We start from the raw sequence: 21,416 nt of genomic DNA on the forward strand, positions 1-21,416 counted from the left end.
TCGGGGAGAACAATATTTAATTAAAATAAAATCAGTCTCGATACATGAAATGAAATTGATAAAATAAAATCCCCTTAATTCGATTACGCGTTACAGAACATTGAAATTAATCGGTAAAGTCAAATCGTCTGATTAAGTTTATTCAGGTTTTCTGAAGTCCAAAAGTTTTCAAAATAAATAAATTAATAAATAATTAAATACTCACAGAAGTCAGAATTAATTAAAATATCAAACAACTGAGTCACGAGACTCGAGTTGTTATTATCAACGAAACTAAAAAAAATTAACGGAAAACAACTGAGTTACAAAACTCAATTGTTAGGAGTCGGAAAAGTCACAAATTTTATCAGAAATACTTTACATGGAATTGTCACATTAATTCAATGACTCGAAACAGTAACGCGAAAAATCGATAAGTCTACGTGACCTCGAACAATCAAAAATACACGAAATAAATACAAAACTAGAGACAGAATAATTCGCAGGTAACGAGACATTGAACTACTAAATCGAAATTAAATTCAATGGCGAGGTTCTTATAAATTTCACGAAAAGAATTTATCTAACAAAATTCGCCAAACTAACCAAAAAAAAAATCATAAATAACAAAATTTAAAATAAAATCAATGTGAATAATTAATTGAACGAGAGAGAGAAAGCCAAAATAATCACTGATTAAAGTGGTCAGAGATTCCCTGATAGAAACGATTCTCGTACAGTCCTGCAGGACTCGGATGTCCGAAACATCAAAAATAAATCGACTATCGAATCTCTGCCCACTAACAAAATACTTTCAATAAAAGAACGGCCACCACGCTCACCCAAATCTCTTAATGATTCTCCAAAATGTTCAGAATCCACAAAACCGTCGGAATGGCGTCCTTTAACGTACTTAGCGGCATTCGTTTAAAAATCTGTCACAGGTTCGCTCCAATTAACCACCAAACAGGAAGTGAGTTCCAAAAACGAATTATTAAAACATCCAGTTGGGCTAGTTTAAAAACATTACTGTAATCATTCCTAGTTATGAAGCTCTGTAATATCATTTTGTATAAAAAAATCCATGGTCTGCATGGAGAAAGCTGGGGAGAAAATCCTCAGATACTTCAGGGCGTACCTCGGAGAAAATTTGAACGCCAATAGGGTAAATTTTATATTACACTAAGTGATGTTTTTATCATATTTTTTTAACGAACGTGTAATTGTTGGTTATAGCAAGCTCAGTATTTGATTCAAAGTCGAAAACATCAACTTTATATGGTGAAACAGAACAAGTAGGCTCTAAGCTATGATGATGATGCAATAGTACATTGTGTCATTAGGCCGATAAGTGGAGGCTTACGAGGAGTGTGAAGTTTGCAGCACGAGACGTGGTAAGTCGAGGGACGAGGCTCCAGGTCGAGTGGTGCAAGCTTCACACGAATCGCAAGCCGACACTATCAGCCGAATGACACATACTATTTTTTTTCACGAAGGTCCGAAGAAGGGGCTACTTTTTTTTTTTTTTTAATGCTTTTAGGGCCTCATTAGCCCATTGCCAGTGTTACAAGGGCTGATGTGTTCTTCATACATTCTACTATACATTTTTTTTTCTTTCTTCTTACTGTTCAGTTAAATACTAATACTGTTAAATTCTTATACTGTGTTTTTTCAAGAACTCATGTATAGTTTTCAACGCTTTGATGTGTAGTCTAGATAGCAGCGATTCAATATTAAACGTCCGAGTGCCTACATTTAATTTGATTAAATTCCTAATGAGAGCTTGCCTATTATTCCATGTATTGGGACAAGACCATATAGCATGATTTAGATCTTTATAAATATGCCCGCATTCACAACCTATATAATGATTCGATCTGGCCCTGTTGACAAAGATAAGGAATTTCCGGGAGAGTCGACGACAATATGAGTACCACGGCTTTGGTTTTTTCGTGTTTTAGTACTTGAAGAAGTCGCTTCCCTGATTGACTGATAATTCTGTTGGTGTTTTTTTTTTGTTTTCTCTTTGCACGTCTTTTTGGTGTATTCCCTTAAGTCAGTGAATGGGACCCTGATGGCTTCGGGGTTTTGCATTGTTGCTGTCTTTGCCGCCAGGTCAGCTCTTTCATTTCCCTCAATTCCTGAGTGTGCAGGCACCCAGCTCAATTTCAACTCTGTTCCATTATTTCGAGTTACTTTAAGGCATTCATCAAATTTTTCCTTGCACATGAATATAGAAGGATTAATCGTTATATCGTGCTTGGGATTGTTGAGCGATGTAAAAGCGCTGAGGGAATCGAAGAAGATATGTTTACATTTACATTTTTGTCGAGGTCATTTTTTGCGGAATAAACGGCTAGGTAAAGGGCCAGACTTTCCGCAGTATAGATTGCTGCTGAATGATCTATACTTTTACTTTCGGTAATGTTCAATTGCGGGCATACCCAAGCAGCAACGACGGCTGGTGCATCTTTTCTTTTGCTCCCATCTGTGTATATATCGATGCAACCTTGAGTATTCAATTCACTAAGTACCCTTGTATCTGTGACATTATCAAAGAGAATAGCCTGTGCGTTGATTGCATAGTCAAACCGATATATATTGTACTTTTTTTCCATATATAGGTTTGTGGTTTTTCCCAATGCTTTTTCGAGACATTGTGAAATCAGGTTTTTGTTTTTGTTTGGAAATTTGTGTAAAATATCTTTCGAAAATTGTAGCATTAGCCTATTAGTGAGCAAATCAGTATTGGAGAAGTTTTTATGTATAAAGTTTAGACATAGATATTGAGCTCGATCATTAAGGAATGTAATTTTAGATTCTGCAATAATAATATTTATTGGCGTACTAATCCTATATATCCGAGCGCCGCTCTCAGCGCAGCGAACTAGATTTTTTCAAAATTTTCCATTTGTCTTTTCATTGCTGGGATATACAGGAATAGACCATAATCGATAGCGGCCCAGACAAAGTTTTTGTATACGGTTGTTCGGGTGCAGGGAACCTGCACAGAACCCCACCAGGTGCCTCTGAGAAATTTTACCATCTTTATAGATCTGTTTCATTTCTTTTTAACCCGTTCTAAGTGCTCTTTCAACGTGAATCTATAATCGAAGATAAGGCCAAGAAAGCGATTCTTGCGTAGATTCTTGAGTGCGCACATTGGTGGTGCCTATTTTGATCAAAATATCTCCCAGCTTTGCCTTCCTTTTTTTGGAAAATTGAATGAGTTCAGTGTTGTGCGGAGCTAAGTCGAGTCCCAACGTATGCAACTTATCTTTTATTTCATTTATCGCTTGTTCTATGCAATTTTTGGATGTTAACGAGGACTTATGACTGGTGATTAGTGCAACATCATCTGCAAACTGTGAGATAAGTATTGTAACGCGATTTTCGCGATAATAATAATTAAAGATATTTACTGGAATAAATCACGCTCTCTGCCGTATCGATTGGGTCCGCTAATTCCCTACGCGCGGGGAGTTGAGGTTATAGTACTGAACCTCAGCTCTCAATGGGACTCCTCTGTCGAAACACTTGGTTCTTCACGCCAGAAAACTGTTCCACGTTAAACAGGGCGGGCATCCAAGTGGCCAGGGGTCCAGATAAGGGGTTAACTGGACAGCCTGGTTGGGGACATTTGAATTCGGCGCGCTCCAGGAAACGTTACCGGCAGGGATATCCTCGCGGTGGTGATAAGTACCACGGACGATCCCCCACGCACTCACTGATCTCTATATAACTGGATAGACTATCGCGTAATCCCCTGGTGAGGCCGACTTGAAAGTCAATCAGCGCCTCCGAATAGTAGTCCGGGAACTAAACTTCTATCAAGTGCGCATGCTCAGCGCAGTTGTTAGTGGAAGGGGAGAAGCATGTTTATCCAGAGTAGCCGCCAAGTTTCTGGGTAAATTTTAACGAGATACAAAAAATCAAAAATAGCGGGAAGTGGTTCGTTCGAACTTTTAATGTATTTCTTGGTATGGGATCTGCATAGGACAAGCTAAAAGAAATGAATATTCTTGGCATTTTTTTATATTCGTTATCAGGAAATAAAATTCTCTATTTAGTTCAATTTGAGCTGATTACAATGAAAAATCTTAACTGGACAAGGAGAAAATCTTTAACGTTCAATTTTTTAGCCAGTGACAATAAGTGATTGAATTTTTCAGCAATAATCGAGCAACCAAATTCTTGAGTATTTTTGCAAACAATATCAAATGGGTAAGATCGCAGATTATTTAATCACTCTGTTACCTCAATAAATTATTAAAAATTAAGGATATTAATTACTTCCCTGTATTTCTAATTTTACCTATAATGATCAAAATTTTGAATAACTACTTTTGATGTTGATAATTGATATTGTTGTTTGATATTGATCAAATACTGTTATGTACTCACCGATGAAAAGATATCTTCTTATGCGTTTTGTTGGTTTTACCGCAGTAAACACACCGCATTTTTCTCAAGGAAGAAAATATACTTTTGTCAACCAAACACTTTTCAGAAATTACCGAGTCGTCACGTGAACTAAATCTCGGCACTCTCACGGGCCAGTCGGCCCCGGGCTCTAGCCAGCCCGTAGCTACCGATGACCAGCGCTATATAGCCCGCCCTATTGGTGTACGTATCGCTATCTTCGTACAGCCATGAGGCTGAGCTAACGGAAAATGAGAGGAGGTATACCAATACTTATACCTCGAGCTCCCGCCTTGCTAGCGCCTATGGACAGCTATCGATCTTCCCTCGCTATCTAATTACCGATCGCTCTCGCCTCTATCGACCTGATCTGCTATCGATCACTCTACCCTACCAACCTCCTGACGCTGGCGGGGACCGACTACACTAAAGAACTCCGACCCTCTTTCCATAACCTACCATACTGGGCGACCCACTGCTTCCGCACGCGTTCTAATTTTACATCCGCCACTTTGCTATTTCGCGAGAAGTCTCCAGAGGTCCTCACTGCGCCCTGGGAAAGGGACAGGGACGATCTCTCGTCGCGCACATAATTGTAACTTATCGGTCTTTCCTAATTCTATCCTTAACAACTAGGCGGAACTTATTGGAACTAATTGTGTGTCCTGTCGCGAGAACGAGCCCACCGTTCTGTGCTCTCCTCCGTGTGTGTTATCGACAATGTTAACCCCCACCTCCACCGGCATCTTTGGTCTTTCCTAATTGGGTCCTCAACAACTAGGCGGCTTAAACGGTATTTCCTAAGTGTATCCTTAACAACTAGGCGGCTCTCTGGTTTGCTATTTTACCCACTTAAAATAGCTGGCGCCCTCCCGGTGAATTAGGGAATCAAATGGCTAATCAAAAAAGGGGTTATCCCCGGCAGTCGGGATGTTTTTTGGGTTTGTTGGTACAGACGGAGGACATAGTTTATCGAGAGAGGATTGTAATCTTTCCAGTTCATTATGCCTATAGCTTTCTGGTTTTTTGTAAATAATTTTCGTCCATTTATTTTTTAGTATCTTGCACGTAATCCAAATGTGAGTTGGGTTCGCGTTTATATTAATGGTTTCCGCGAAATTCCTGAAAGTCTGTTTTTTTTTGTTTTTGAAAGATTTTTTTGCAACAGCGGCCATTTTGTTGTGTTCCATAAAGTGCTCCAACCTGCCCGTGCGGTTCCAGTTTTTACAGGCCTCGGCTCATTTTTCTTTTACCTTCTGACAGTCAGAATCCCACCAGGACACTGGTTTCCTGTGGATTTGATCATTTACCTTTTCCTTTTCTGGCGTTGCTTTTTTCCAATTACTAGTAATAATATTGACAAAGAAATTATATTTTTCGCTGGCCTTAATTTGTTCATAGCTATTGTGGAAGAATTTGGGGTATTCTAGGTCGAGGTACCTTTTGTACTTAGTCCAGTCCGTTCTTTTAGAGCTAATTTTAAAAGTTTTCCTGCGATAAATTGTTTTATTCACATATATTGTTATATGTATGGGGAAATTATCTGATCCCCATAGATCATCATTAATGGTAAAGTGGACTTTATCAACTAATTCCATTGAGGTAAGAAGTAGGTCTAAATTCGAACCTTCAGCATGAGTTGTCGTGTTGTGGTTGTGCAGGAACAAATCATATTTATCGATACAATTCATTACTGTAGCTCCGTTCGCGTCTGTGTTGCGACAGTTCCACTCAGTGTGATACAAGTTGAAATCACCAACCAGTAGGGTGGGTTGGGGGGTTGCAATTAAAATTCCCCCTCCTCGAAAGTGTTCTCTGTCTACGCGATAAGTCGTAAATCCTGGATATTGAAAGCGTTCATCTGCCATTACAATAGAATTGCGCCAGGATTCAACACAAATAAATATATCTAGATCTTTGAGTATAATTTCTAATTCTTCTTTTAGTCTGATGATACTACGCGCATTCCAAAACAGTACTCTAATGTCCCTATTCACTTGTTGCTGTGCAGTACGTGTATTTGTCGACATCTTTGACAGCCTTATCTCCCAGAACTTTCACTGGTGGATGATTCGTCCGCGGAGTTGTCACCTGTATCAGTAATCTTTTTAACTTGTCGTCGAACCTGAGTGATGTACCTTATAAGTCCAATGTCAAAGACGAGTCCATGTGCAATTTCCAGCATGTGATCAGTTTTATCAAGGTTACCAGTTAAAAATTGAGCCAATACTTCGGAGACATTGCTGGTTGTACGTGTTTCTTCCAGAAATGCACCCAGGCCATCAAAAGTGATGGGGAATCTACTTTGGTTAAGCTCAAAATGCCCTCGTGCTGGACCAATCAGCCGCCTGATGTCTAAGGGCGATGACTTGGCAGTTTCCCCCGTCTTCCTTCTCTTTAGAGTGGATTCAGCGTGCGTGGTCGATTTTTACTCATCTTTCTTCTTCCTGTTTTGGTTTTTCCGATTTTTTTTCTTGTGGTTGATGGGGATTTTAAATTGTTCATCTTCCACCTTTTCTACGTCAGCGAGATGGCCCGTTGCGGATAGAGAAGTTGAGGTATCGCTTGAGTGTGGTCTCTTGCCAGTTTGTAATTCAAGTGACATTTGTTTAGTTTCGAATGATTTGGTGGCTGTTGCGGTGGGGGGCACTTGTGGGCTATCAACGGTACGCACGTTTATCGATTATTCTTTTTCTATGTTTCTGTTTTGGTCATCAGCTGTTGCTCCCGTGTTTTCCTCGAAATTTTCCAAAAGGCCATCATTAGTCGTTGAACGTGATGGGTTTGTGGAGGGGGTAGCCATCGATGGTAGAGGAATTGTGATCGGTGTTGTCGCCTTATCAGTTTCTATGAAATCCGTATTTGGTTATACCGTTGGTCTGCTGTGCAGCTTTTGCATACGTTATATTGTTCGATTGACTGGTGGTTGACTGTGTTGAGTTTTTATTATTTTCTTGGGGTGGCATCTCAATTAGTGGATTCGTTGAAGAATGCATTTTTTTTCACTTGCAAAAAAAAAACTGAAATTAACTGTCGGGTAAACCTGGCAATTAGCTGTTTTCGCACTGATTTTTCTTTTTCGCTATAAATTGTCCGACGTACACGCCTAAACTAGTACTGGTCACTCGCGTTCATTTACCATGGTTAAGGCACGGAACAAATTTCAAATATATCTTATCCGTATCGTCTCACTATCGAGACTTCGAGGAATGATCCTTATGTTACTTTGCACTTTTTAAATCACATGTAAGTTGCAGACTTGAACATGAACAATATAGTTTAAACAATATTTTTGAAAGTTGCACAGCCCCCTATTTCAATGGCGATTTTCTGCGGTGGGTTGGCCGAAAACATTGACGTCCGAGCAATTGAGGAAGTGCAGATGAATCTGTTGATCAGAGCTCACCGGAATATTCACCAATTGCTGATTGTCCCACAGGATTGCGGCATCATGATAAGAGGATTTGAATTCTGATGAATTATCTCTCGCATCGAGCCTCACTTTCTTTGCAACCGGGGCTTGAAATCCTTCATTTGAAGTCCATGGACGGGCCCAGCTTGTTCCTGGAGCTGCTAGTGGGAGCGTTGTAGCTGGTCGTGTGATAGTGGAAGAGAGTGGAGTTTTTTTCTGAATTACATTGTTGATTTGGGCAGAAACTTCCTTCTTTTGAGCGAGAGACCTGTCGACGTAGCTTTCAGCAGTCATTGAACTTTTCCAACCTCCTAATTTTGTTAGAGAAAGGAAATCCAGACTAGCTTCTGCTGCAATTGTCGCTCCAGTACGTCTAAATGAGTGGCTACTGTAAGATTGGGGCTCCGGAAGTCCCAAGTATGTAGCAATTTCCTTGGGGAGACTCCCGATTTTGTGAATCTCCATCACTTGCTTCTGACACTTACCATTGACGTACTTCAGGAAAAACTTGCTTTTCTGAATGGATCCAGATGACCTCAGAGACAGATATTTCCTGACTGTCTCACAGTGTCGTCCAGTAACAGAGAACTCTCGATCTGTACCGTTCTTTGTGGTCGTTAAGACGAAGGTAAGACATGTCTTGTGGTCTTGAAAGTTGTTAAAAGTTGGGTTATAAAGCTCAGTTCGTCTGCAGAGGCCGTGGAGTCCCAGAATTAATGCCACCTGCAAATAAAGTAAAGACATTAAATTTTTAACCGTTTTGGAATGGATTGGTGAAGTATTGGTACCACTGTTTACCTTAGCTACAAGCCAAGTGCTATCAGGTGCTGTGTTCGAGAAGTGGGAGATTTGCTCGTCAGTAAACGTGGTGGCTTTCTTCTTTGGGCGATTAGAATTCTTCTGGTTAGCAGACAAAAACATCTTCAGTTTGGAAGACTCAATGTTGATGGAATCATATACAAGCAGAGTTTTTTTTAACATTGAGTATATTCACCACTAGCGTCGTCATCACTGCTCGTAATTATAATATCACACATTTTTCACTTTCTTCCTCCCTTTGATTTTTTCTCGAAATAAAACCCAAACTCTCATCTGAGACACAGGAGTTATGGTGAGTCGTCAGTGTCACTCAACGCCCGTCATATGTCATTGACTACACTGGTCCATCACGCAGCCATATCGTTTTCAAAACAGGCCGATAAGTAGCAGAAGACAGAACTGCTACATATTGGTCTGAAAATAGCCCCGTAAGAGCCACTTCTCGGACCTCAGTGACAAAAAAATCATTTTGCTTGATTCAACACTCTGCCTCATAGTTACATTGAATAAAAGATCCAAATTTTTCCAAATAATTTTTTTTTTATTGTAAAATAACATTTGATTAGAATCTATCCAACTGTTGTGTATATTATCAAATCCCAGCCACTTGACGTATTCCTTCCTGCTCCCCTTCTTCCCCGCCTTCTCAACGAGGAACACATTTGAATACGTGATGTGACGCAATTCCTCTGGGTAGAAGCCACCGTCGATTGCATCATCTTCAATTGCAGTGAATTATAATATTTTATGGATTCTTCATAAATACCAGGCAATTGAAAAAACTTTTTAAGCACAAATCTTATAGATATAAATTGTGCAGTTACAGGCAACATCTTTAAAGTTCTTTCATTATTTACGACGACAAACTCTTGCCTCTCACCCAGTTGATAAGACTGTGGTTCAATATACGACTCCTGATCACGAGATAATTTAAAACACTGAAATTCGGTCTCCATACGTTGGAACCGTTGAGTATTTGCAAAAATTCTCTCAATTTTTTCAATTGTATCTGTCCGGGAGGCCCCATGTTCGATCGATTCTACAACCTTAAGTTTAACATCAGCCAACACCACATTTAATAATTTTTCTGTAGAATGTCTGATTTCCAAAGTTCTTGCACGAGACACATCTGAAAAATCATACAACTGTGCAACAAACTTAAGGGGTGTAAATGACGAAGTTGTTTTCATGTAAAATGTATCAGCCGTACTATTTATTAAATCATTTGTTGAATTATTAGCAGTATCAGTGTCCGAAACAATCTCAGAATCGTCATCAGGAGTAATATCGTGGTGTTAAAAAACTGTATTAGAAATAGCATCAATAGGATCAGAATCCATCAGTTTAACTTACACATTTATTTGTCGCGCAAACAAAAATGCACAAATTATTATGCAGATCTTTTACATGCTGTAGGTATGATAAGCGATCAATAAAGTGATCTCTACATTCAACAGAAAGAAATATTTTTCTTTCTTTTTACGGTCGAATTATAAATGTCAACACAAAAAAGATAGAGAAATAATGAAAAAAAACGATTATGAAATTTGATAAATATCTTAGTTTTGATCCCGTAAACTCACTAACTGTTGATTGATTAAACCAATCACTGCCCTCACTGAATTGCTAACGTGATCAAGGGGAGTCGTTATATCATAAAAAGCTTTGTGAATAAATAGGCACATGTGAACGCCTCTTTCTGGATATTCACAGTGAAGTGCAGAGAATATCTTCAGACATGAGTCAACTGCATGAAGGACGAAATCAACAGAGTAAAGTGTCTCGGTGACAAAGACGAAGAATGACTGACGATTCGCCACAGGTCCCACAATAATGGGAATCGGTTGGAGAGATGTGCAGCTCTCAAATTTTCTCGATGACGATCCAGTATTGCATTAATATCAGTGAGAGTCTGAAGGTAGGAAATGTATGGGTTAGTGCAGAAATCGAACGTTTATAATCCAAATAACCATTGAGAAAACGTGAAAACTAAATATTATTGAATTCCGTCTAACTTATAACAATTGAGAGAATGACCAGGACAAAAGTATATCTCTACAAAATTCTCTAGCTCAACAAGATATGCAATATACCACCCTCACGTCTTTCTACGGATGTTAATATCTCTGTGGTACTGCATTTTGGTCAACGGCTCTTCTCTTTCATGGGAACTCGATGAGAAAAGCTACCAGATAAAAAATTACAGTATCTCTCTGTGATGCAAGTGACAGGTTTGACATCATAACAGCATAGGCTCGATCTTCAATGCTGAGTCTCTCTATATCCTGGATTCGTTCTCCGATAAAACCTTTGACTGCTTCCCACCGCTCGGAAACTCTAGTTTGATGCTCTGGTTACTGAATATTGAAGTCAATTACTCAATATTGACCTCCTATTGCATTTCGCAGGCATGGAAATCGCTGATAATATTCATGCACAGCTATTGTTTTCAGTTTTCTCCTCCTGCTTGGCAGGTTGCCCTTCAGTTGTCAAGGACAGTTCCACGAGGTTCGAGATGGCTCTCCAGCCACGTCAGAGGATCTTGCTCCGCCTGTGGGATATCATATACAATATGAGGCTGCACGCTTTCACGGATTACCGGTCTTAGAAGCCCTGAAGCGATCACGACTTTTTTCATGTACTCGTAATGTTGATTGAGTCTTCCTCCTGGTTTGATCATCTATCATCAACTCTCGCATGTGGTCCATAATAACCAGATGGATCTTCTCTAGGAAATGCCACAGATATTCTATGACTCCATCCTACAAATGTCTCTTTCTTAATTCGGAACTCTGTGAGGAACTCAACACCCTGCACAATGAGAACCCTGTCCAACTGTGTCTCCCTAAACTGTCCAATGATCGTCGAGACAATTTATTCTTGTCAACCTTCTTCTGATACCCTCTGGTTTCGAAAGCTTTGATGACTGACGTTCCAGGGCAGCCAGAAGTTAGCAGAAGTCTGCTTAAAGCATTTGCCTGTATGTGCGGCCTTCTGAGATGTGCGGCAGCCTATGAAATATCATAAAAATCAGGATTAGACGTTTTAGGCAAAAAATTAGGTAAAAAAATTACAGAAATAGAATTAATGGATTTTCAGGCACTCAGCTGTTGATTTTCCATCTATTGATTATTCATTACAGAGTATTCCTATCTTACCAATCCTAGATCCTTGCTGAAATCATAAACCCAATCCAAAACTGGAAATTACAATTACATGTTTAAATTGTTGACAATGAAAATCTAATGAATTGATTGTCGGCGTTCCTCCTCCTACGTCTCTGGCGATCGTGACGTTATATGCCCAGCCGAAGGCGAGGGATATAATCACTTGAATTTGAAAATGCTTTTTGACCGTGGTGCATATGCTACTTTATGCCTCAAGGGATAAGTAACAAGAGATAAGTACTTCCTTAATTTCAAGGTTGGTTTTGGGCCATAAACCATTCCCAACACGAGGATTTCAGTATTCGATGTTATGCTTGAAAAAGCATTATTAGTAATAAACAAATAACATACCTTGCTGGTTTTGTGCACTATTGATTTATTTATTAACTTATAATCACTTCGCCATTGAACTTACGTATTACCAACTTTAATTTCATTTGTAACAACGTGTTGGCACTGAATCACGCATGCGTAAATGGGCCCACACGAAGGACGAATCGCATTGGAGTTGACCTACGAAATCTCTGAAACACTGACAGTATTGCACAAAGTAAGCTATTCATCACGGAAAAAATAAGGAGCAGCCGGGTAAAACTTACTGTAGATGCAGTAGGAAATGAATAACTTGTACAGAAAAAAAATGTCTTGTCTATAACAAAACTGACTGCTTCTATGAATATCTCAGTTTGTTAGCAGTACATTTCCGAACATCAAATGAACTTCGGAAAAAAATGAGGATCAGACCAGTAAATTTTATTGTTCTCCGTAGGAAATATTCGGTGGAACTCCAGTCGTTTTTGGTAAATTTCACATGCAGTTTCATCAACACAGTGCAATATCCCACGTTTACTGGTGCGAGATCAGTACTTTTTCGTGGATATTTCTCACCGTGTATAATCATCACACAAATTGAACACAGGAACATTCACTACTTTTCACAGAGATAATTCATGGATCTTCATATGATTGATGATAGTATCACTTTATATTGCGGCGAAATTCCTGGCGAATTCATCACCTGCAGTCCCGTAGGGTAATTACTTAGGGTTAAGAGCGAGAGAGAACCATGCAACTGATCGCTAAAGACTTGAATTTTCCTCCGAGACAGCTACATGAATAAATCCTCGAGGGAAACTACCTGCTACCTTCAAACCAGGTCCGGAAAATCGGGTCACCTACTGATTGTCCCACACTCTTGGCGCCGAGATGAGAGATGAAAATCAATTAGAAAACTCCTACAGCTAGGAAAAATATCGCTAAAATGCAGCTACTATTAAAGATTAAAAAAATAGGTAACAACCCTCAAACTCCCTCTTCATTATTAGTCGAGAGTCGTCCGCGAGGAATCGGGTTAAGGACCCAGGGATCACTGTGGAAGATTGGCAGGCATATTGTGATCCCGGTGGTCCCTGGAAAACCTTCTGGTCACTTGGATAGGAAAGCCTATAGAACGGATTGGGATAACCGCCCTCCCTCAGTCGCGAGAGGGTTGCGGCAAACCTTAATTTAGCACGGTTCGAAGGCCAGATAGAGAAAATTAGCTCCATCGTCTGCGCGGATCGCCAGAGTCCTACGGTTACGGAAATTGAGGTTTTGTTACGGTTCAGAAAGACTTTAGGATTAGTGAGTATCAGCAAATTTAGGATTCGATAGTTTCGTTTAGATAGACGGCCCCCAATTTCTCTTCGGAGAGAAATTCCTCCGTAATCGTGGTACAGCATTTGACCACGCATGGCGCCACCTGATGGGCCAGCTCGAGAGGGATCTTATTGCTAACGAAAATTCGATTGTTGGAATCCACAAATGACGAAGCTCTCTTCCGGAAAAATGACGATTTATTTCTCACAACATTAGCCAAAAGCTTTATGAGAAATTACCGTTAATCCTCCACGAATTCGCGCAGCTCTCTTACCGAAATTTACAAATAACTATCAATAAATCGCGAAGCTCCGTTCAAGTATTTCACCATCAATAATCCATCAAATTAGTTAAGCTTTGAGACAGAAAATCTCGATTCATTTTCCTCGAATTCGCAAACCTCTCTCATAGTAATTTTCTCTATCAGATTCTGGGGATGATCGGTAAAATTTTACTTTTAAGTACGGATTCAGTTGCGGTTGCGGTTTGTCGATTCCGTGCTGCTACAATTCGGTTGGCGCTCTAAATACTGACTGTATAAGGCTTGGATGAGCTGCCGACTGTTCCCAAGATCTGGTTATGGTTGTGTATGGTTTTGGCGTTTCAGATTTGAAAACGAAAACGAAAGTGATCATTTTGGCCGTGTTTCAGGGTTTCGGTTAAATGAGTTAGGATTTTCCTGAGTATTTGCTGAGAGCACAGAAACAAATCATTACAATGTTGGGATACAAGTATCATGCTTCATCACTAGTCTACGTATTGTAATAGGGTATTTTACCAGCTACGGGTTCTTGACCGATTCGCGTTACCTTTGTTGATTTCCACTACACGGGAAGTCACTCTCAATGGCAGGAATTTTAAGAGAAAAGAGAGACGTGGTTAATTATTGAGACAAGATCCTTTTTACCTTTCAATTTTGTAATGAAAATAAGGAAGTTTGTTGAAAAGATCTCACCCGACGCGGCTTGGGTGAACAGCTGCCGGGGCTCAAGGCGGATGATTTTAATGATTCGATGATAATGTTGCGCGCCAGTCAACTTTGGCGAGGTTATTAACCACTCGGTATATTTCAATCAATGAATTTATAAAGAGTAATAGACTCGAACAAGGGGTAGAATCGACTTTGGGGACCTGATGAAGAAAAGATAGACCAAGGAGAGAGAAGTTATACAGAAATACGGGCTACTTACAGTCACTGCCTCGGAAATCGACTCCCCTGGTTTAGGTTGACAATTAAGTAATTTTCACAAACACAGAGTTGACTGAATAACTATATTTTCAGGATAGTGAAGACAAAAGTAATAATAACGACGAAAGAAACAATATATGTGGTAGATATGGTGGCGGAGAACTTTATCTAATGTCGCCCGACAAGAGTCCTAATTGACAAGTCCTGATTAGCTATGTCCCTTAGGCCATCGGTTCATGCCTCCTTACAATTTAAAATCCTTATTTCTGATTTCCTCAAGATTTCTGAGGCTGAAGATGGGACAACTAATGATCGTGTTATATTATGTTTTATGTTTTTTAATTTGAATCCAATTCACGCGTCACCGCGCTCCTTCGGAGGACGTTCTGAGAATCATAAGGAAGCCGAGAGATGTCATCGCCTGCTGTAACTTTTTCTCTTCGACTGGTTTCGTACGTAACCGTGATGGAGCCACAATCCAGTCATCCATAACATCGAAAGTGACGCAGTGATGAGGACACGTGGCTGATTGGAGATCAGTTGGAAATTCATTGTCCGTAATAATGTGAGAGAATCATTTCTCCCATCGCAACAGAGGACGCAGAAATTAATTTTGAGATATGAGAGAAGCGCTGTGAATTTATTCACATTATTTAAGGACAGTTAATTAAGTTTGAGCATCGAAAAAATTGAGAGCGCATGCGTATGAAATGAATTATAGCGGTCGCGCATGCCGAATTAATTGGAATTAGTGGATGATGACATTGTCCTCACCAATCACATATTTCCGTGGCATCATCTGCATGTTGCGTATTCGCACGTGTTCGCGTAAATTACTTCTCGTTTGGTGGGCAAACTAAAATAACCTGTGCCAAAATTTGGTTCGAGGGATAATTAGTGGGACGCTATAGAAGTTGAGGCCGTTATCTTTGTTGTGAAGGAAAATTGTTGCTTCGTAAGGACTTCTGGATCTCTGCGTGAGCGTGGTGGCCACTGAAGATGTTCTGTTTCGTGAATTAGCGGTGAAAGATTTGCCAGTGTGATTTATTTTCGATGTTTCGGACATCGGAGTCCTGCAGAACTATTCTACAGTGGTCTCTATCAGGGCATCTCTGGCCACTTCAGTCAGTAATTTTTGGTCTCTCTCTCGTTCCGAATTAATTACTTTTTAGATGATTGATTGTGACAATTCTTTCATTTTGAGATTGAATTAATTAAGTTTTGCAACTTTCATTTTGTTCATTACTAGATTTTTATTGTGAACGTTTGCTCATTTTCTCGCCGCTGAATTTCATTTTGTTTCTATTGTCTTGAACGCCTCATGACCTCCGATGTATTTGTTTCGAATTTAGTATTTATTTCATATCCGTACTATCTTCTTTATGCTTTTCTATTTACAGTTCCATGGACCGACGTTTGTCAATTGCACCCATTTGGCTTGTAGTGGGGGAAAGCACGGTAAAACTCAGTTGTGCAGTAAACTAGTAATGCAGAAAATCTGCTGTGTTCATCAATCACACTGTCTCGGTGAGTACAGTAGCTCTCTACATCCGTGTCTAACGTTCAACGTGCACGGCGCGCGTTAGGATAAGTTTTTAACAGTTGTCATTGTCCGGCGCCGTAATGGGTCAACCGATCGAGCCCGAATAAACTCCACCATCGAGGAGGATAACTCGCCTACATCCTCCCAAAATTGGGGATTTTCACCGCATACGGGGACCGAGATATCTGCGTTTTTTGGAACGGGAATTTTCCAAAAGCCATTGAGCCGGAGTTACGGTAAGCGGAGCGTAGTGGGGGAAATACTCAAGGCTTCGACGGCACGTACGCCGTTCAAGGCCAATCGAGAAAAATCCTCACATTCCACGCGGGTTTTTGACAGTTTCTCCCGGGATTTTTACCGGCATTTTCATGCGGAATGGCTCGAAACCTCCACGGGGACGGTCCCCTGGGATTAATAACCCTTCATACGCGGTTGATTATGGTTTCCGGGGGAACCGTGGCCGAAAAAACAATCGCGAACACCTCGACGGACGGAAGGTTCCGTTCGATCCGTTGATCGAACGGGATATTTTTCACTCGCGAATCACAAAAACGGGTCTCCAGTCACCGGGGTGACTGGGAGAATTAATTAGAATATTCTCTCACCTTGGCACGGGACTTGTGCACAAGGTTGAATCCGCCCATTGCGTCCTTTTGTTCCCTCGTGGAAAAACTCCCCTATCACCTCCGTGTCCTGGCGATAACTGCCAAAAAGACGGCGAAACTCTTGCCTCGTCAGAACGTTAGTTCTGGTGGATTGGCTACGGCGGCGCCGGCGTCGCCCAGCGCGTTAAACCCCCCCATTCCAATTTGAATCGGGGGAAAATAAATCTCCTAATTTTTACCATTAAACGCGATTCTCGCGACTAGTCTTACCCGGTTGGCTCTCCGGGGATCTGTGGACAACAATTTTGACATGAAAACACCCTACGCGACAAACGCAATCGACAATTCAGCAGGGTGTTAATCGTGACACCCCTACTGAGCTTCCACTCTTAAACGTATTTGAAAACACCTCACGGATCCCTCCCTATGGGGTGCTGGAACTCGCCGCCAGACTGTTCATCCCGGGAAGATTTCGCAAATGGACCACGCCGGATGATAATTTTAATTACCCCTCTTCGTGGCGCGATTAGAGGACCGACGCGATTTCCCCTGCAATTAATTATTCCCTGAATTATTCCCTAACCTTAACCTCCCCTAAAATTATTCCGACGGGAACTCTCCCCTAAATTCTCTCCGCACTAGGCAAAACCTCTGGCTGGTCCGGGGAAATTCGCGAAAATTCGGTTATCACTTTAATTATTTATTTTTTTCTTTTCTTCTTCTCCACAATTTGTTGGACCATTAGTTGGGCGCGGTTCCCTCTCTCTCTCTCGAGCTCCCGTAAAATTGATGTACGTCACATCTGTCGGCTGCACAACCGAGGTTTTCCGTGCTTTCCCTCAGTACAAGCAAAATGGGTGCAGATATATATACAAGGTGTCCCAGAAGTACACGCCTATCCGAAAGAGCATGGGGGTGATTCTAAAGCGAAAAGTCCTTCATTACTTTCCGATCAGAAGCACCCCTTTGGAGAGACTGGGACGAAAAGGACAGCCAATGAGGCTATAGCGTTCAGCGGATATACGTCTGTGTGACTCCTCACACCGGTATGCATGATTCCCCTCCTAGTGAGGAGGGAGCAAGGTAGAGTTGCCCTACGACGCGGGAGCGAGAGAGAGAACAAACCATATTTTTGTCTCACTCTTAAGCAATTAATTGAACATTGTTCTTCGAAGCGATGGGAGATTCAACTAAATGATTAATCTCACTTAATATAGCGAACTATTGATTGAAAAATTGATCGAAATAATGTTTTTTTTTTCAGCGGATTTGGCAATGGGAACACCACATTTGTAAATATCGCATGAACAATTAGGTTCAGAGAATTGTATCAAACGATATTTTATGGAAAAAATTAAATTGAGTACAAAATTTTTTTACGGTGTAATACGATGAACCCAATAGTTTATGAAACAATTCCATTAAAATGTTGAATAATTTTTTCCAGTATTTCATGGCGAGCTGGGTTGTCAACCGAGCTCTGTATTTTCGTTCCTTATGTTATTTTGTGGGGTCAAAGTCCTTTTCTAAAAAAAAAAATTTTTGAGTTTTGAAGAGAGAACACTGTTCGAATATTTTGAGTTTAATTTCAGTATTTTTGGCGTCATAGTTGCTGTCCTACCTGGAGCAAGACGTAATGGAGCGACTAGACGGGTGGGCAGAGCCGACTAATAGACATTTTTGCGGAAATATAGAGTTTCTTGAGGAGCCCATTGTTGGCCACGTAATGGGCGTACTTGAGGGAATTTGACAATTCCCTTTGAGATTGACAGTCGAGTGGAGGTTTCATTTCTTAAAATTAATTTATCAATTAAACTAAGTAAATTCGTAATACGACGATCCGTTCAGTCACCTTATAATTTATAAATGAAAGACTTTATTTATCAACTGAATCATTTTCATTCACTAAATGTTTTCCGATCCTTAAAACGATTTTTACAATGAGAAAAAGAATAAAATTGAACAACTAGGAGTTTCAATTCATAAAAATCAGGGAATCAAGAGAAAGATCTGAAAATTTCCATAGATTTATCGTTTTGGGTCATAAATATGTCAAAAAATTCGCACCTTGAAATTCGCGGAGGTCCGATTTACCAAGCCTTTCTGGCTAGACCCTTCACAGAAAATTAATATATCCAATATTGAATTTGAAACTTGATGTAAAAAGGACATTTTACCTATATCTGAACGGCTGCCGTTTGGATTTCTTGCATCAGCACTGGCCAACCGGAAACGATCCGTTTCTGCTTGAGGGAACGTATATTTCTTTCTGTCCTGCGGATTACTGTACTGCTCCAGTACATCAATTTCCGTCTGGAAAAGATAAATTTGGTATCGATATTTATAATGATGATACGAATATAATGTCTTGTACGTTCGAAAATTTCTATGTTGAAAACACTATAATATTCATTTCAAATTAAAGTTTGTTTGCAAATACTCGTGATTACAATTTTTCTTGACAAACTAGAACTTAACTAAAATTTTACAATAAAAAATGATTCGGTTTGAGAGATTCGACAGCGTACTCTCTCTTCCTCCTCTGCCAGGAATGAAAGTGACGATTTAAGGAACAGATTCGGACAGTTGAAAATAGAACTTGGGCAAATATTATTTTCTTGGTTTTGAATAGACTTTTGGATTCGTTGGTATGGAAACTCACTTGTGAGTACAACGTTAGATCATTCTAGGATTTCTTTTGCTTACTTTGATAGCATCATTTCTACTGTTGCAGCAAGTATGTGACGCTTTAACAATCTTGTCATGATCACAAGTTTTAACGAGTTTTTCAGTTTTTAAATTTGAAATTCAGCGGTGATATTATCGTCAGCGGAATAAGCTGATAACCATATTTTTTTCTCGTTTGCAATGTGACCCTAGACGCAATATTGTACTTGTTTAATTTATTTAGGACGCTGCTAAACTATGTAAAATTTTGTTGAAAGTAATCGATTTGAATAAATTTGGTGAATAATAATCGTTCAAGAAAACCAAATTACCTCCAAATGTAGGAACGTTTGGCGAAAATTGACTTGTCAAAATGTTGGAAATCCTGTCAGCTGACAGGCATTCACACATGCACACGGGCGGCTCATCCATTCTCTCACCACTCACGCACACCTGACGCGCTCACCTCAGATGAAAGGGGTCATCACTTTTCACACCTGAGGCGCCACTTCCCTGGCAGCTCACCTTTATCCTATATAGATAGTATAATTAGGTCATGTGACCGCGAAAACTGTATCACCTGCCAAATTATAGCAGGGTTATCTCCCTCATTTGCATCTCAACCGTTGACTGTGTATACGCGTATTTTTTAAAACGGCTCACCACGCTCTCTTTCTCGGAAAATTAATTAAGTTTTTTTTTTCTCTGTACTGCTCAATTAAACTTCTCTGAACCGCTCATTTATTGTGACGTAATAACGACCCGCTCAGCAATATTATTTAATTCATGAAGCGATTTTTGGTCACATATTAAAAAACCCCCGTGCAATGACGTTCTGAACCGCTCAATGTTCCCTGAAAAATCCGTCCTCATCTCATCCATCCTCTCATTATTTCCACTGAATCAGGTCTGTCATTAAACATTTTGGTCCTTCGAGCCGGATCAGTGAAATATTTTTGTTCTTTTTATCAGTTTCGCGTGGCATCGGAGTGATTTGCGCGGGAATGTGTAGACTCAGTGCAGTGCCGTCACGTCACCACAAGAGCCCCGCTCATCCATCAGGACGGTCTCAATCCCAGGCAGTATCCCTCTCAGCGGCCAGGACCGTATCACGATTCTCCAGTGCCCAGCTCACCGAGTCAGGAGCACCCTAGAGCAGGGCCCGGCAACCTGGGCTCATCGGGCTCACGCGGCTCCCGAGGTTCGTTAGTGAGAGCTGGGAGAGGGGCCTCATCCACTTAACGAAACTACCTGCTCTAATTCGATTTTTCTCTCTCTCTGCGGTCTCGCTTGACCAATGCCAGCAGAGGGCGGCCGTGTGATCGAGCGGCAATTTTCAACTTTTCATAAATTTGAAATATAAATATCAATTTTTCACTCGAAATTGGCAGCAATATTAGACAAAAAAATATTTCAATGCTTTCATGATGAGCACTCACCGTGGACAACTATTTCATCTCCAGACGATATTTGCAGCAATTTACTAAAAGAAAAATGCAATATTTGACGGCAATTTTAATTTGAATTTTTATTTTGATAATTTCAAAGCTGAGTGGGAACACCTTTACTTGTGCTCGAAATTTGGTGAGATTGCCATTTGCTTATTATGTTCGAGACAGTTTACGTGTTCAAAAACGTCAAATTTCAAACGGCACTATTTCGGACAACATGCGGGATATGACGAGAGTTTCCCATGAAATTCATTAGCGCGCCAGAATGAGATCAGATCTTTGAAAGATGCCGCGGGCGCGATTTGTGATATAAAAATCAACGGATAATGATTCCATTTTGCCGGGAAAAATTAGTTCAAAAGTCGAGTCTTCGGCCAAAGACACGCGGTCCGATAAATATCAGATTGAGTGGGAACATCTTTATACGTGTAGTGAAATCAGCGACGCGATTGTTTGTTTATTGTGCGCCCACCACTTCACCAACGCGAAAGGCTTTAATATTAGTAGACATTTTAAATTAATCC

At 40.3% G+C, this 21,416-nt stretch overlaps 1 protein-coding gene across 1 annotated transcript in view; it reads right to left on the reverse strand.

The window, feature by feature from the left end:
• Positions 1-21,416, reverse strand: part of LOC105272326 (uncharacterized) — a 175,223-nt gene that overhangs the window by 149,436 nt on the left and 4,371 nt on the right. Inside the window, exon 2 of the mRNA XM_011314407.1 lies at positions 18,952-19,087. Within this exon, the coding sequence (XP_011312709.1) occupies positions 18,952-19,087 (136 nt within the window). The remainder of the gene's footprint in view (positions 1-18,951; positions 19,088-21,416) is intronic.

The sequence above is a fragment of the Fopius arisanus genome, unplaced genomic scaffold (assembly GCF_000806365.1).
Source record: "Fopius arisanus strain USDA-PBARC FA_bdor unplaced genomic scaffold, ASM80636v1 scaffold00161, whole genome shotgun sequence".
In the NCBI taxonomy this organism is placed as follows: domain Eukaryota; kingdom Metazoa; phylum Arthropoda; class Insecta; order Hymenoptera; family Braconidae; genus Fopius; species Fopius arisanus.